The sequence below is a fragment of the Urocitellus parryii genome, chromosome 6 (assembly GCF_045843805.1).
Source record: "Urocitellus parryii isolate mUroPar1 chromosome 6, mUroPar1.hap1, whole genome shotgun sequence".
Taxonomy (NCBI): domain Eukaryota; kingdom Metazoa; phylum Chordata; class Mammalia; order Rodentia; family Sciuridae; genus Urocitellus; species Urocitellus parryii.
The window spans coordinates 43174901-43192524 of record NC_135536.1 but is presented as its reverse complement, the minus strand read 5'-3'; the positions used below and the strand labels follow the sequence as shown (position 1 = coordinate 43192524).

The 17624-nt window shown below is 32.6% G+C and overlaps 1 protein-coding gene across 1 annotated transcript in view; it reads right to left on the bottom strand.

The window, feature by feature from the left end:
- Positions 1–17624, bottom strand: part of Scfd1 (sec1 family domain containing 1) — a 94240-nt gene that overhangs the window by 43442 nt on the left and 33174 nt on the right. The window contains exons 11-14 of the mRNA XM_026414197.2: positions 14813–14952; positions 12114–12204; positions 11363–11436; positions 10604–10685 (exon numbers count right to left, since the gene is read on the bottom strand). Of these exons, the coding sequence (XP_026269982.2) occupies positions 10604–10685; positions 11363–11436; positions 12114–12204; positions 14813–14952 (387 nt within the window). The remainder of the gene's footprint in view (positions 1–10603; positions 10686–11362; positions 11437–12113; positions 12205–14812; positions 14953–17624) is intronic.

The following is a 17624-nucleotide window of genomic DNA, read 5'->3' as shown; positions in this document are numbered from 1 at the left end:
CATGTGCTCAAGAGTATTTGGTATATGTCCAAGAGTTAAAAACATGCATACACAAAAAATGCACACATGAATGTTTATACCAGTTTTGTAACTGCCCAAACTTGGATGCAACCAATGTATCTTTCAGTAAGTAAATGGATAAACAAACTGTGGTATATACACACAAGGGAATATTACTCAGCAATAAAAAGAAGTGAGCTAAGAAGTCATGAAATAATGGGAGGAACCTTAGATATTATTAAGTGAAAAAAGCTGAGCTGAAAAGTCCACTTACTCTGTAATTCCAACTAAATGACATTTTGGAAAAGGTACTTCTATGGAAACAGTATAAAGATCAGTGGCTGCCAGGCTTAAGGGGGGAAGAAGAGTATAGGGAAAGTAGGGCATGCCCCCGGCTCAGGAGACTGAGGCAGGAGGATCTCGAGTTCAAAGCTAGCCTCAGCAAAAGCGAGGTGCAAAGCACCTCAGTGAGACCCTGTCTCTAAATAAAAATACAAAATAGGGCTAGGGATGTGGCTTACTGATCGAGTGCCTCTGAGTTCAGTCCCCAGTAGCTGCCCCCAACCCTTCAAAAAAGAGTACAGGGAGGAAGGAGGGATAAACAGGTAGAACACAGAACACAAGAAGGTTTTTTGGCCAGTAAAACTATTCTACACAATTCTGTAATAATTGATACAGGTCATTATGTGTTTGTCAAAACCTACAGAATGAATCCTAAGGTAAACTAAGGGCTGTAGTTAGTAATAATATATTAATGTTGACTTACCAACTATAACAAATGTCTTACTATTGCAAATGTTAACACTGGGAAACTAGAAGTATGTGGGTAAAAGAATATGTGGGAACTCTCCATTTTTTTTTCCTGTAAACACAAAACTGCACTAAAATAAATGGAATCTATTAATAAAAAAACCAAATATATGTAAACAGGACAATAAAAGGTTCTTATCTAATAAAGAGTGTTGGAAAATTCTTGGAAAATTTTGTATAGGTTGAATATCTTTCCAGCTTCTTCATGCATAATGTATAAAATGATGCAAAAAGAAAAGAATATAAAAATGATTTTGCATGTGCTTAAAAAAATTTCCTGGGCTTCAGCAGCACCTAGTCCTATATTTATAATAAACACAAAAGATATATTAAAAATATATTTGATGGATGAACCTGGAGAAAATTATGCTAAGTCAAATAAAACAAATATAGACAAATATGTGGAATCTGAAAAAGTTGAATTTATAGAAATAGAAAGTGGAAAAGTAGGGCTGGGGTTGTGGCTCAGTGGCAGAGCGCTTATCTAGCATGCGTGAGGCACTGAGTTTGATCCTCAGCACCACATTAAAATTAAAAAAAATTATATATATATATGAGACTTAAAAACAGCATACTTCAGGGACACAGCCATATCAATGTTTATAGCAGCACAATTCATAATAGCTAAATTGTGGAACCAACCTAGATGGCCTTTCAATAGATGAATGGATAAAAAAAAGTGGCGTATATACACAATGGAATATTACTCGGCAATAAAAGAGAATGAAATCATAGCATTTGCAGGGAAATGGATGTAGTTAGAGAAAATAATGCTAAGTGAAGTTAGCCAATCCCAAAAAAACAAATGTCAAATGTTTTCTTTGACATAAGGAGGCTGATTCATAGTGGGATAGGGAGAGGGAACTCTAGGGCAGAGGGGTTGGAGGGGAAGGGGGGAGCATGGGGTAATTAATGATGGCTGAATGTGATGATCATTATTATCCAAAGTACATGCATGAAGACACGAATTTGAGTGAATATACTACGTATACAACCAGAGATATGAAAAATTGTACTCCATATATGTAATAAGAATTGTAATGCATTCTGTTGTTATACATATATAAAAAAGACATAACAATCATAAATATCTATGCCCCAAACAATGGAGCATCTGCATATATCAAACAAACGCTTCTCAATTTCAAGAAGAAAATAGATCACAACAAAATAAAACTGAGTGACTTTAACACACCTCTCTTACCACTGGATAGATCTTCCAAACAAAATGTTGCACTACATTTGTGTATGAAGAATTGAAATGCATTCTGCTGTCATGTACAACTAAGTAAAACAAATAAAAAAATTAAAAAAACAAAAAACTTTAGTAATAAAGATGAATAATTTCTAGAGACCTAAAACACAGCATGTGGTTATTACTAACAATAATGCATTGTATACTTGAAATCTGATGAGAGTAGATCTTCAATCTTGTTACAAAAGAAATGCAACTACGAAAGGAGACATGTTAATTACCTTGATTGTGCTAAATCATTTCACAATCAAAACCTTATGTTGTACACCATAAATATATAATTTTTATTTTTCAATTACAATTCAATAAAACTGGAAAAATTTTTTTGAAAAAGTGTATCTGTTTTATGAAAATTAATAAAACAACTGGAATGACTGAACACATCAAATGAGCGATTAAACACATTAAGTGATCAGGTATTTTAATAAACAATTGAGGTTCCTTATTCCTATTTTCTTTTTTTTGGTATATGTGTGTTGTGCATGTATGTCAATTTATAATGAATACAAAGAGTATACAAAAAACATTTTTGATGGATGTAAATATATTTGATATATGGCAAGAAATATATATATTTATTTTTTGTGGTGCTGGGGATTGAAACCATCAATAACCTCATGCATGCTAGGCATGTCCTCTTGTCACTGAGCTACATCCTCAGTCCTCACTGATTGTTTGCATTTGAATTATTTTTAATCTTATGGTTACTCCAAAGGGATTATCAAAGAGCAAACCATTCTCATTATGTTTTTGCTGAATCTTTTTGAAGGAACTACAGTCTGGGATTTAAAAGCTCAAATTCAATCTATAGCAGATGATCTTAAGATAAGTATTAAGAATGTCTGAGATTCATTTCCTTTGTAGAATGGGGAAATACACACATACAAATAAACATAGTCATACAATGTTAAATTATTTGACATACAAATGCATACACACAAGTCTTGTTTTCCTTTAAAAGAAAAAAAATGTTCCTATTTTCAGCCAACAATTGTTTTTTTTTCTGAAGAACCCTCATTAATTTGTTTGCTTCCTTACTGAGTTTTGACATCTTTATTCCTTTGAATTTAACCTTTATGAATCAATTACTGGATCCTGCTACATGACAATGCTTCATTTCCACAATAGCCGTGGCAAAGAAATAAAAAAAGCAAAAAGCTAGAGGAAGTTAATGCAAATCAAAACTACACTGAGTTTCCATCTCACTCCAGTCAGAATGGCAATTATCAAGAATACAAGTACTAATAAAAAATGTTGGTGAGAATGTGAGGTTAAAAAGGTACACTCAAACATTGCAGGTAAGATTGCAAATTGGTGGAACCATTATGGAAAGTAGTATGGCGATTCCTCAGAGTACTTGAAATGGAACCACCATTTGACCCAATTATCTCACTCCCAGGTTTACACCCAAAGGACTTAAAATCAGCATACTACAGCGACAAAGTCACATCATTAGTTATAGCAGCTTAACTCATAATAGCTAAACTATGGAACAAACATAGGTGCCCATCAACAGATGGATAAAGAAAATGTGGTATATATACACAATGGAATATTATTCAGCCTTAAAGAAGAACGGAGTTATGGCATTTGCTGGTAAATAGATGGAGCTGGAGAATATAATGTTAAGCAAAATACGCCAATACCAAAGAATCAAAGGCAGAATGTTTTCTCTGATATGTAGATGCTAATTCACAAAAAGTGGGGTGGCTAGGGAAGAATAGAGGTACTTTGAATTAGCGATGACTGAAGTGAGGGTAAGGAGTATGGGAAGGAATGACAGTAGAATGAAACAGTCCTTATTACCCTATGTGCTTATATGATTACATGATCTGTGTAACTCTACATCATGTACAACCAGAAGAATAAGAAGTTATACTCCATTTATGTATGATGTGTCAAAATGCATTCTACTATTACGTATAACTAATTAGAACAAATTAAAAAAGGTATCCCCCCCCCCAAAAAAAAAAGAAAGAAAGAAAGAAAGAAAAAGAAATTGATAAAGTGACTAAGAAGTTGAAGTACATTCCACTCACTCAAGAGGTATCTTTTAGGGGCTGGGGTTGTGGCTCAGTGGTAAAGCACTTGCCTAGCATGTGTGAGGCCCTGGGTTTAAGTCTCAACACCACAAATAAATAAAATAAAAGCCCATTTACAACTAAAATAAACATATTTTTTAAAAAGAGATATCTTTTATGCACTGGGAGTAAAGAAAACTTCAGGTTCTAATATTGACTAATCTTATTTGGGATAAGAAGCAAAGACTGATAATTTGTCTACTAGGGACCCTCTGGTACAGAATATAGTTTATCTCTACCTTGAAGACACCAAGGTCATATAATTATTCACTTGCTATGTATAAAAGACAAGAAATTATTTTAAGACAGATCAGTACAAAATCAAGCCAGAGAAGTGTTTTTATTTCTAGTATAGCAAAAGACCTCTAATGTGATCAGGAATAGTACTTATCAATCAGTTAATGTAAAAACTAATAAAAAAGGATTTGTGTTGTATATGTACATTTAAAAACATTGTCTATAAGACCTAAATTATAGAACTATTTGTCTGTCACTAATATAGGTCCAAGACCTTTTGAGTATAGAGTTTCATTGATTGAAATAGACACTACAAAGCAATGAGACTGTATAGTATTTTTCAAGATTTTATAGATGACATTTTTACCCACAATCATTCCAAATAATATTTAAAATCACCACGTTTTCATTCTTTCTGAAGTGTGTAACTTGACGCAATCTTCTTTTCACACACTTATAATCGATATAAACAGACTGAAATTAAATACAAGTAACTCCTTGGTGAGCAAAAAGTCCAGCCCATAAGAATAAAAAATGAAATAAGAAGGAAGTATATTAGCTATGAGTTGTCAGGAAGTCAATGTGGCCATCAGCTATTATGTTTTATAGAGGAAAAAAAGGGCACCAGTTAATTTGGAAAATACTCTAAATATAAATCAGTTAAGAGATTCTTGAAAGGTTATTTTCCCCAAAGAAGAAAAAAGCAGAAATAAAGAAATAAAGAAAATTAGTCCTTATAAGTAGGAACCCTAGCCTTGTTCAGAGTACAGACCTCATCACCTCATCAGGTCATGTCTTTAGATGAACATCAGTCCCTCTCCACTTTCTCTAGTAAAACAGACACACAGACAACAAAGACCTGGTAACAACCAAGCGCTGCTTGGCATAGCTTTTTAACAGCTTATTTTCTGCCAACTACATTAAGAAGAAACATAGAGATATTAGAGGTCTTCCTCTTAGGTGGGGGCATTTGCTTGCTTCTTTTCCTTTTCTTAGGAATCTGATGCTACAGAGTACTTAATTCAGTTTGACTTCTGATTTAGTAGGTGGGCTAAATCTCTAAATCCCAGAAGCCACTTTCCAAAAACCAGAACTTGGGAAAGTCACATATGCATTAGAAAGTACTACACCAAAGCAAAGGTGTAAAAAACACAAAATACTCAAAACAAATGAGTACTCAGCAATTTCCTCTTTATAGACTAAAGCCATTAAAATTCTTAGAATATCAATAAATTTAAGTGAGAATATTTGCCAAACTCATAACAAAGGTTTTTTTGGTTTGTTTTTGGTATAGGCGATTAAACTCAGGGATGCTTAATCATTGAGCCACATCCCCAGTCCCTTTTATTATTATCATTACTTTTTAAATGATTAGTGCTGGTTTATTTCTCAGTAAACATAGGGGTAGGTACAATACAAAGTCTTGTTTTAAGACTTTGTATTTTAGAGCTTATATTCTGAGCAACTGTCTCACCTCAAAAAAACTGAGGGTGAGAGGTACACAGTAGTCATGTTTCCATAAGTAACTGTGATCTAATGTCCCAAAGATAGGTTTGTGTCAAACATGTCTTGAAAAGGGAACAGTTTAAATATTGTTCTCTTTATAAAAGCAGTTTATTACCATAGGATTTGAACTACTATGAGATCTCATAGAGAATCCAGAAATCCCTGATCTTTCACCATCTGGGCATTGATATCATCATGGAATTATGCCATGCAAACTGCTGCCATTTTCTGAACATAGGGATCTTCATCCTTCCAGCACTTGAGGGGGGGCGTTCACAAATATTCTGTAATCTTATCCACTGGATGCACCCCATGGTCCTACCTGCCAAGGCCCAAATCTCCTAGGACTGGGATCTCTACAATCCTTTACAAATCAGTTGACAGCCATGATGGCCATGTCTGACTAGCTCTTGGCATAGTTCATCAAGTAGAGATATACAAGTTTTTTTCAGTTCCAAGATGTCAGTTCACTACATCTAGAAAGAGAGAGCTAACATCCTTCCCCACTGTTACAGCAGCAATCACTTTCTTCACAGCCTTCTTCCTCCTTTCTTTTTTTGAGTTCAGCTTTTAATTCAAAGATTTCATCCTTTTTATTAGTTGTAAAAGTATTTGGAGTTAGTTATGATTTTGGATCTTTAGTGTACACCGGAGGCTAGGGAAGGGGTGGTATTGTCACCTTTTATTTTTTTGAGACAGGTCCAGCTAAGTTGCTGAAGCTGTCTCCAAACTTTTGATCCTTCTGCCTCAGCCTCCTGAATGGCTGGAATTACATGTACCATTGTGTGGGGCTGGAGTGATCTTAACTTTCTGCCAAAATACTGATTATGAAAGAACTACCAGAACTTCTCTAGAAATTAATTTCTTAAATTGATCAAAGGAAATGTAAGAAGCAGCTATATTCTAGATATCTCCAAAGAGATACATACAACTGCAATAATGACAAATATCAAGAGAAATGCTCTGAAAACTTTGCATAAAAAGACATAATACTCTTAGTAATAAAAACACTGTTTAGGTGACTGTTTACAAAGACGTGAAGTTCAAATGGTCGAGAAATTCTGGCAAAAGAGTAAGGCATTATGGAGGAGTAATTCTTGATTAACATTATAGCCAGTGGTAGATGGCTACAGATTTGTGGTAGATTTGTACCACAGTAATGATACAAATAAATATGCCACTTAAAAGTAAATAAAAATTGGAAATTTAATAGTTATGGAAAACTACAAGAAGAAATTTTATAACTGGCAGTAGTGAGAAACGAAAACAACGAAGTTTATGTGCTTGTTTTGACAAGGATGAGGAATTTAAAATGGTCAATATTATATGAGGAATTGTCACAGAAGAAAATATTCCAATTTCCTATACTAATATAATAGCTTCTATGTATATGATTTACTAAATACAGCTATAATTTATATGTAAATATTTAAAATTAACAGCTCTTTATCTATGATATAAAATACCTCTTTTGATATTAATTGGGTTTCCTAAAACAACGCAAGTAGGAATATTGTATGTTATACATGACATTGTTTTTCCTCTATAAAGCAAATGTCCTTTATGGCAATTTCTGTAAATCAGATCCTGTTAAGAAAAGGGTATCTTTCTTGAGTTACAACAAAACAATGACTGAAAAATATCTTAAGTTTTATATAAAATGACTCATTATCTTGAATTGACAATCCATTTCTAGCATAAGTTGCTCTGCCAGAGAAAGAGCAGTCCTAGAAGAAACACTTTTTTTCATAGGACCAACAGTTCTTCAAGCAGAATTGTGCAGATAAGGCATGGTGTCATATTATACCGTCTTGGACAGGTGGCCTTTTTTAACACAAACTGATTCTGAAAAACTCACCTAAGATCATTAGTGTAAAATGGTAAACAATCACAAACATTTTCCTAAGTAAACTGTACTTTATAGAACACTGTACTTGCCTAGACCATTAGAGTACATGTCTTCTGCTTCTATGTTTATTTCCAGAACTTACCACTCCTCAGTCCATTCTCCATTTAAAACATAAATCAGATCGTCATTAACTTCCAATGACTTCCCACCATAATTACTAAGTTCCTACTTTTTTTCCCTCCATTTTCTATTACTCCCTCCTCAATAAAGAACATTATTCTTGTTTCTAAGTTTTCAAATATATCAAATCTGTCTTAAGGACTTTGCATTAATTATTCCCCTCTGGCTCTGAGATCTTCACTAACTGGCTCTATTTCATGATTCAGGACTCAACTCAAATATCACATCATCAAAGGTGATTTCCTAATTACTTAATTCCAGAAAGGCAGGTCTCTCACAGTCATTCTCTATTGCCTCATATCACTCTTTTTGTTATTCTTACACCACCTAAAAGCAGAATTTATGCTGCTTTCTACTTTGTTTATTCTGCTTATTGTCACTATAACATAAGCTTCAAGAGAAGAGAATGTTTTGTACTACTATTTGTCTTTAGGGCCCAAGACAATACACATGGTCAACAAATATGACTGAGTAAGTATATTACTTTAACCAAAATTTTCTGAAACCATGGGCTTTTATCCCTGCCCTATTTTAAAGAGTATGTTCATATATATTTGTGGAAAAATAATGTTTGTAAGGTTTCATGGATAAGATTAAACTGTACTTTTCATAGTAATTAGTCACTTTGGGTCATGCAACTTTATTTGGTATCAGGAGCTGAGTCTGGCATTTTCCCTATTTTATAGCTGGGAGAACTGAAGTCAGAAAGTAAAATATAAGAATTAATAAACTGGGTTGGGGTTGTAGCTTAGTGGTAGAGTACATGTCTTGCACATGTGAGGCCCTGGGTTTGATCCTCAGCACCACATAAAAATAAATAAAATTAAAGATATTGTGTCCATATACAACTAAAAAAATATTTAAAAAAAGAATTAATAAATTTTTGATAATGGAAAAACAAAACAAAGAACCCATTAAATCAAAGAAAATCTAGAGAACAGCTTAAGTATCAAAGTGCTCACAGGACCATTAACAACTTCCTAGAATTTGTTAATTGTCTATTTGCACCCAGTACTTAGCACAGTGCCTGGCACACAGGAAATACTAAAAAATATTTGTTAAATGGATCATAGGGCCCTAATTATATAATCATAGTAAAATAGATGTAAACTAGACCCTATTTCTATTTTTTTAGGGCAGCAAAGTTTTACTTTCTGCATTAGATTCAGTCTTCCTACATAGCCTTGTAAGCAAAACCTTTTTCTCTTATAGAAGAAAATTCTCAATAAGAGTTGTTTTATTTTATCTGGTTTAATATAGCATGTTCTCTTTCTAATAGACAATGATCTCAAGTAAACATATTGGAACAGCTTTTTGCCATTTTCCAGAAGTATTACATATGGAACTGAAAACATTAGCACAATTATATTTCTATTCCTGTATGTACATGAAAAATATCAAGCATCAATATCAAGATATGGAGCAAAAGCTGGGTGTGGTGGTGCATGCCTATAATCCCAGCAGCTCGGGAGGCTGAGGTAGGAAGCTTGTGAGTTCAAAGTCATCCTCAGCAATGGTAAGGTATTAAAATTAAAAAACTCAGTGAGACCCTGTCTCTAATAAAATACAAAAAAGGGCTGGGGATGTGGCTAAGTGGTTGAGTGCCCCTGAGTTCAATCCCTGATGCCCCTTTCCCCTGCAAAAAAAATATGTGGAGCAAAGAAAATATTAGGCTGTCAGCTTAATAGAAATTATTCAGGTTTAAAAATCTATGCTGCACAATGTTCATTATCTATCTATATGAATTCCTTTCCAATGTTCTATGAGTTTTAAAGTCATTTAAAAAAATAAAACATTTAAATCCTGCATAAATCAAGATAGTATCAACTTTGATAGGTCCAATTATATTCATCTTTTTAAGCAGTTTCAAATAAATCATATTAAAGAAATGTTGAAGTTAGTATAGTAATAACCAAGTCTTAGCACAGTCAATTTGCCATTGAAATTCAGCTCCATGTCTAGAGAAAAAAGTGACAGTAGAATACTAATGGACTTATTAAGTAAGCTGAAAAGTGGTAATCATGAATAAGGTAATGAGAAAAAGAACTATGATAACAATGTTTCGAAGCTCCAATTTATTTGTTTTAAAATAAATCACCTCTAATGAGAGAAAATAAGAAGCTTTAATGATTAAAAGATTCATCTAAAATCCCAACTCATATAAAATGATATGTAATTTATTTTATTAAATTTTTTTGTAGTTGTAGATGGACAGTATGTCTTTATTTTATTTGTTTATTTTTATGTGGTGCTGAGGATTGAACTTAGTACTTCACATATGCAAGGCAAGTGCTCTGCCACTGAGCCACAGCCCCAGTCCCTGATATGTATTTTAGATAGTACTACAGCAAAAAGGATTTCTAAATCTTCATTACTATTAATTATTAATGGAGCAAGATGTTCAGAGACAGTATTAAGGAAGTGCAACATAACAGAAATATCACAGATCCTAATTTCTATTTATTAAAATGATTTTCTTAGGCATATCATTTATTTTTCTGGGTTCTTAAGTTTCCTTATTTACAAACAAAACAAAACAAAACAAAATACTTCTACCTTCTAGAATTATACTTCATAGTGTTACTGTGAGGGATAAATGAGGATGAATATGAAAGCATCTTACAAAGTATGATTATAAACTTTATGCAAATACAAGTCATACTGTGAGGGGAAAGTTAAATTTACCTTTATATGTTCTAAAACAGCAGTAGCAACATTTGTATGAAGATCAATAAGTCTTTTTTTTTCAAGGAGTTCTGGCAGAGAACTACAAGTACCAAAAAATGGAAAATTAACCATAAAATTTTCTAAGAAAATGTTATAGTCTCTAATAAAACCCATGCCTGTTTTTTTCTCCAAGGAAAATCAGAACACTGAAATAGTGACAAAAATGACAAATTAAATTATCAACTGAATTTAATCTCCAGGCTAGAACACATACAGAATGCATTACTTTAATATAGCTGAAATGCTTCTCATTTAAAAATAATCTAGGTCCCAAATATCATTATTTCTACCATTTCACTTTCTGCTTCTAAAGTTTTGACTAAAATTAATGGAAACACACTTTTACCTATATTTCTAAAACATAGAATCCTCTTCCTCTTGACGGCATTCAAAGTAATAAAAATTCCTTAACCTTCAATTAAGAAAACTGGCTACAACAGTAAAATTAACAATTTGCCCTACTTTCTCGTTAATACTGTTTTCTTTTCTTAGTAAAATTATCCCCATCTCATATTTCTAATTGGTGAAAGAAACAAATGTTTTGCTCTAAGTTGGAACTGAAATCAGCTTAAACATGTTAAAAGCATAATTTAGTTCTTTTAGCTTACAGGTGTATTTGCTTTTCCTACTATTTCCTGTTATTAAAAATGCTAGTCATTTATAACCTCCCAAATAAATTTAATAACAGAAAGACACTGAAGAGGATATACTGCATACCTAACTGCTGATGTTAGCTTAGCAGTATTGTCAGAAAGCATACTTATGGCTCCTTCATCTTCCCCTTCTAGACCCTGGGAACGGGAAAAAAAAAAAAGTTTTAGTAAAACTATTCAAAATCTCCAGGCTCAAGCATAAAAATCAACACATTCCTAAGATTACTGACAAACAATAAAATTTAGGTTACCTAGGATAACTATTCTTCTCTTCTAGGATAACACAGAAGCACATGTGTTTCTGACAGTCACAGAAAATTTCTAGTCACCACCAGTTTAATAAATGGTTGACTAAGTAAATTTAAGGTCAGCAAGGAAGCATGTCCAGAGAAGTAAATTATGGATCAGCAAGAAAGCAAGTCTATAGAGACTTGCCAGCAATCACACAGTACACACAGTATAAAGAGTGTAGCTGAAATTTGAAGCTGGATTGAAGTATGGTAGATTGAGGAATACTGAAAGATATGTCTCTAAAGTCACATTATATATTTTTTTCATATCATAACTTCATTTTATTCTTTAAACAACTAGCACTCTACCAACTGAGCTATATCCCCAGCTCCTTTTTAAACAAATTTTGATCTCAATATTAGGTTTCTTTTTGAAAAAGACTGCTTAAATAAATTGAAAATAATTTCCTGTTATTAAAGCAATAAATCGCCTTGAACTTTAGAGAAAAAAAAAAGCAAACCTCTTTATCCTTTTAGATGCCCTTCCTCTTCCCTATAATACTTAGAAAGCAAAGAAGATCTTACCATAATGCTTTTAAGACGTTTGACCTCATCTTCTTGTGCTCTATAATATTCTAGTTCTTGCTGAACGGATTCTGCAACTTCTGGGAATGGACTAAAACAATATGCACAAGAGAAACTATGAAACTGACAGACTGATTTTTGTGTGGATTCTGAAATATATACAATGAATATTTATTATTATTTTAAATGGACTCATATGTATTTGAATATATTTTATATATAACATGGTCAGAGAATGTTCAACACAAATAAAACTATATATGTAATCTTTATGATAAATGGGACACTTAGGTGCATAACCTATAATCTCAGGGACTTGAGAGACTGAGCAGGACGATAGAAAATTTAGAGGTCAGACTGGGAGACTTAGAGAAACAAACCCTGCCTCAGAATAAAGAAAAACACAAAACAAAGAAGGGCGGGGAATGTAAGTAGTTCAGTGGTGTAACACCACCGTAGAAAACCTTGTACTATAAAATGTATATCATAATACTTATAAATCTAAACAAATATAAAATTTACTTCTATTCTTTTCAATAGTGAGATTGCATTTTCCCTTCACCTATACACTATTAGAACAAAAATAAACGCCTTTGTAACTCAGTACTTTTAATATCCTTATTGGTAAAAATAGTACTTGAATCATAGTTTTGGTGGACCTAAAGCCTGTTATTGTCCTCCAGGGAAGTGCTGTTCAGCAATAATTTACATAGACTTCAAAACATATGTTGAGGATAAAATGATTCTTAAAATGAGTATTTTTCATCTATAGCTTTAAGGAACACAAGAGCCTTTTCTCCTTTAAGAAAAGGTTATATCTTATTAGCAATGAAATAAAAACCTTGCCTCCCTTCCTTAACCCTGACAACTGAAATATCTCACTAATGATCAGCACATTTTGTCCAATGGAGACTGGCAGAAAAGATGAGTCTGGAAAAGATTCAGAACATAGTCCAATTTTACCTGACAACCATAGGCACTTACTCAGCTCCAGTGGTCTTTGTTGGCAAAAAAAAGCATTAAGGCCTTAGCACTCTAATGTAGAGTCAGAAGTTTTTGATCTAATTATAATGAAAACTACTTTTAGGAAAGCTCTTACCCTTTCTCATTTGTAAAATGTACTGGGTGAAATCCATGATCCTCAAAATCTCTCATATTTTCAGATCAGAGATAATGAAGAATAGTAACTGCTTACATTTATTGAGTGTTTACTGTGTATCAAATGCTATGTCAAGTACTTATCTCTGTTATTTTATTTAATCATAACCAGTTTGTTGGGTGGTTATCATTAATAGTTAAGACGAGGCACTTTGGGATCTGTCAGAACTGAGTTCTACCTTAGACTTTACCAATTTCTTTATATTCACTATCTCAATCTTCTTAAAAATCTTTTGAGATATTGGAGCAAAAGGTAGAATTATCATCTCTATTTTACTGATAAGAAAATAAAGCTCAGAGAGGTTAAGTCATATATTTAACTCTATGCCATCTCCCAGTGTCTTTGTGTTCACATTTTTATTGCAGTACAATTTTCAGGGCAAAAGGGCTATTATTACTTGAAAACATAAAGTTCCTACTATTCAAATCATCTTTTAATTTGTTCCTAAACATATCATGTAAAAAATATTCAAAATCTCCCTATTTGAATTAAGGGATCTTTTCTCTTAAGCTCTTCTCTATTAGGAAATGTCAACTTCAAAGTATTTTGTATCCTCCACAAAAATGCCTCTCTAATGAAATGTAATGTTTTGTACTTTAGCATTCTTGAAGGAATATAAACTATGAAATTTCAAAGGAAAGAAATTATTTAAAGTAAAACACCTAAAACTGCGATAGGCAGAAAGACAATTTCTTTTCTCTGAAGATTTCTATTATAGCAATATGATTTTCCAGTTGTTTTTTTTTTTTTTTTTTTGGATACTAAATTGAACCTAGGGGTGCTTAACCTCTGAGCCACATCCCCAGGCTTTCTTCTTTTTTAGTTTTTAATTTTAATTTTTTTTTTTTTTTTTGGTACTGGGGATTAAACTCATGGGCACTTGACCACTGAACCACATCCTCAGCCCTATTTCGTATTTTATTTAGAGACAGGGGTCTTGATTAGTTGCTTAGTGCCTCGATTTTGTTGAGGCTGGCTTTGAACTCATAATCTTCCTGCCTCAGCCTCCCAATTTGCTGGGATTAGAGGTGTGTGCCACCACACCAAACTTGTAGTTGTTTTTTACAAAGCTGTAAATATTTAAACACACACACACACACACACACACACACACACACACAGCCACTGCATGTTGAACCACATCTACATCTCTTCAAATGTAAATATAAAACAAGGCCCAAAAGAATAGTTATATTGAGGCTGTAGATAGATGTATATTTACATAGATATATTAAAAACTAAAAATAACAAATAATATATTTACATAATTGTTGACAAATAGCATTCTTCTATTAATCTGAGGAATGTTCAAAATCATATGGGATAAGCTTAGTGAAAAGAGAAATAGTCCCTACAAAACAACAGCTAACAAAAAACAGGAATGGGGAAGAATCAAGGACATTAATTATAGCTTCTGCTCATTATGTGAATAAACCATTATGACCCTTTGGATATTTTTCTCAAATTCAACTGGCTAGATGACATCTTAATTTCTCTTTAAGTGGTAAATCTTTCACTTATTGATATTTCTCTTATTTACCTTCCTTTATGTTTCTGCCAAAATTTATCAACTGGAGTTAAATCATAAGATTTCTTGTTTTTTCTCTTTGGTCTAGCACCAGCTGGAGAGTTTTCCACTCCTGTAGATTCTTCCAAATTCACTCTGTTTAAGTGGAAATCCTAGGGAAAAGTAATACTGTTTTAAATAACTATTTTCTGAGTTTAACAGCCATAACATTTCCCACAACAAGGAAAATAAAACATAGATTCTTGCTGCCCTTGCTAATATTTACAAGGATAAAATACAGATCTAAAATTTAAAAGACATCCTTCCAAACTTTTGTTATATTCAAATGCACTTTTCATTATGAATTTTAATGGAAGTAGTAGATGCATGAGATTAAAATTTCAAATATAAAGAGAAAAATCATGTTAAGGTTCTATGTATCCTTCTAAAAATATTTATGCATTTGGATAGCTCTTAGGTTTACTTTAAAATGGGATTATAACATACATATATAATTTGCCCCTTTTTTCCCATTTAATATATTTTAAAGCTCTGTAGGTATAGCTATTTTATCTTTACCATGGCTACACAAATTAGTCCAATGATTGGCTCTATCAATTTACTTGAACAGGCCTCTTGATGCTTGGTTGTTTCCAGTAAAAAACCTTCTTAACAATAATTTTAAAACTCTTGTAGAATCTTAGTATTCTGATGTTTCTTGACTGATTAAATTTAAAAATTAAGGTAGAATCTATAATAATAAGAAGAAAATAATAGCATTCTGGACTGGGGTTGTGGCTTAGCAGTAGCAGTAGAGCACTTGCCTAGCACATGCAAGGCCCTGGGTTCGATCCTCAGCACCACATAAAAATAAATAAATAAAAAAGGTATTATGTCCAATACAACTAAAAAAATATAAATATTAAAAAATAATAATAATAGCATTCCCTTTCACATATATTCTAACAGCCAGTCAGACCAGTAGTTGTTAAGGTTTTCTGCTTGGGACTAATTTCACTTAATGTGTGGCTTGATTTTTTCCCCCACCTTTCTCAAAAAACAAACATAAAATAAACAAAAATAAAAGTAATTATATTCTCTATTCCTTCATCCCCTTCTTCATTCCCTTCCTGCAGTATTTTATGGGTCAACTCTGTTCAAGAATGTGAGTTAAAGAGATAAAAATAGCTATAAACAAGTGAGTAAAAGAATAATACGCAATAAAGAAACTATGTGGAGAAATGTGGTATAATTATCTTAGTTCTAAGGTATTATATATATTAATGATTATTCTAAGTCTTGGCAACTTAAATATATTGAACACAATTTAATCTCCTCTAATAAAATAAGGTTCAATACTGACTCTAGATACTTTGAATATACTCTGAAACTTTCTCAAATCTTTTACAACAGCTTATTTCCTCCAAGCTTTCCCCTTTGACATAAAAAAGAATGAAATATGTAGATGTCTAACTGCCACAGTGAAGTAACACATCTATTTTCTATCAAATAAATTATAAGAACAATGAGGCAGCCTTTGCATATATGTGTGAAATCCATTAAGGAGAAAAATCTCTAAAGATTAGGTACCTTTTATGTGTAAGGCACTATTCTCAGCACTTTGTATAAGTTATCTGATCCTCACAATAACCCTCAGAAGAAAAAAATTTCCATTTCAAAAATGAAAAAAAAAAAAAACCCTAAAGCATAGAGGAAGAAATTTATTTCCCAGGTTATGCAGAAATATGTGGGAAAAACAAGATTAAAACCTAGGTAGAGTGATTTTAGAGGGCTGCTTTAGAAAGAGCAACACTACTTGGAATCAGATTCCTTCACTAGAAATCCTTGCAGGGTAGAATCTGGGTAGCCTTAGGTGGTATAAATTGGCTTTTAAAGACTAGAGAGAGTTGCAAAAAATAGCTGGGATGACAAAAAAAAAAAAAAAGAGTATATCATGTTATATTTCAACCTGTTATTATTGTCTTTCCTATAGATTTTTCATGTTATCACAGGTCAAGAACATCAGTGATCTTTTAAAATTCCTCTCAGTTTCCAATCCCTCTGTCCAATCTTTAATTTGCACAGCAAATTAACCAATACAGGAAGAAAGTAAAAATAGCATAATTGTGGGAAAACACTTTAAACAATATGAAAAATACATAAATATTACAGTATATCTACAAAGAAGCCCAGCTTTTAAAAAAGTATGTAAGGAAACAAAAGATACAAAAGGGAAACATCTTTAAATGATTAAGCTATACTAAGAATTTCTAGTAGGAAATTGAAGTACAATTTCTATGGTGATGACACAGTTCATTCAACACAGAAGTAACTAGTTAGTAAAATTATTGCTCTAAAAATAGGAGAGCATATTATTATATAAGTAATGACCGAATACTTAAAACACAAAATAATGAAGGAATAAAAGATGTTAAGAGTTCTAAGAAATAACATAATAGCAAGAATATTTCCACTGTTTGCATAATAACAAGGCAAAAAAGGAAAAGTAATTTCCAACTTCAAAATTGGGAAACTAGTACATTCTGTGCTGTACTCAATCTCTTTAACACAACTGAACATTTATGCACAAATAAGATAGCAGAATTGGTTGGAATGGAAGAATCTAATATGTTCCTTCTGATAGCAACATCTTTTCAACTTAAAAGACTGAACAATATTGCCTAAAATCCCAGATAAAAATAAATTCCATCAGAGCCAGGTATGGTGGCAAATGCCTGTAATCCCAGCAGCTTGGTAGGCTGAAGTAAGAGAATCACACGGTCAAAGCCAGCCTCAACAACCTAGTGAGGCCCTAAGCAACTCAGTGAGATCCTGTCTTTAAATA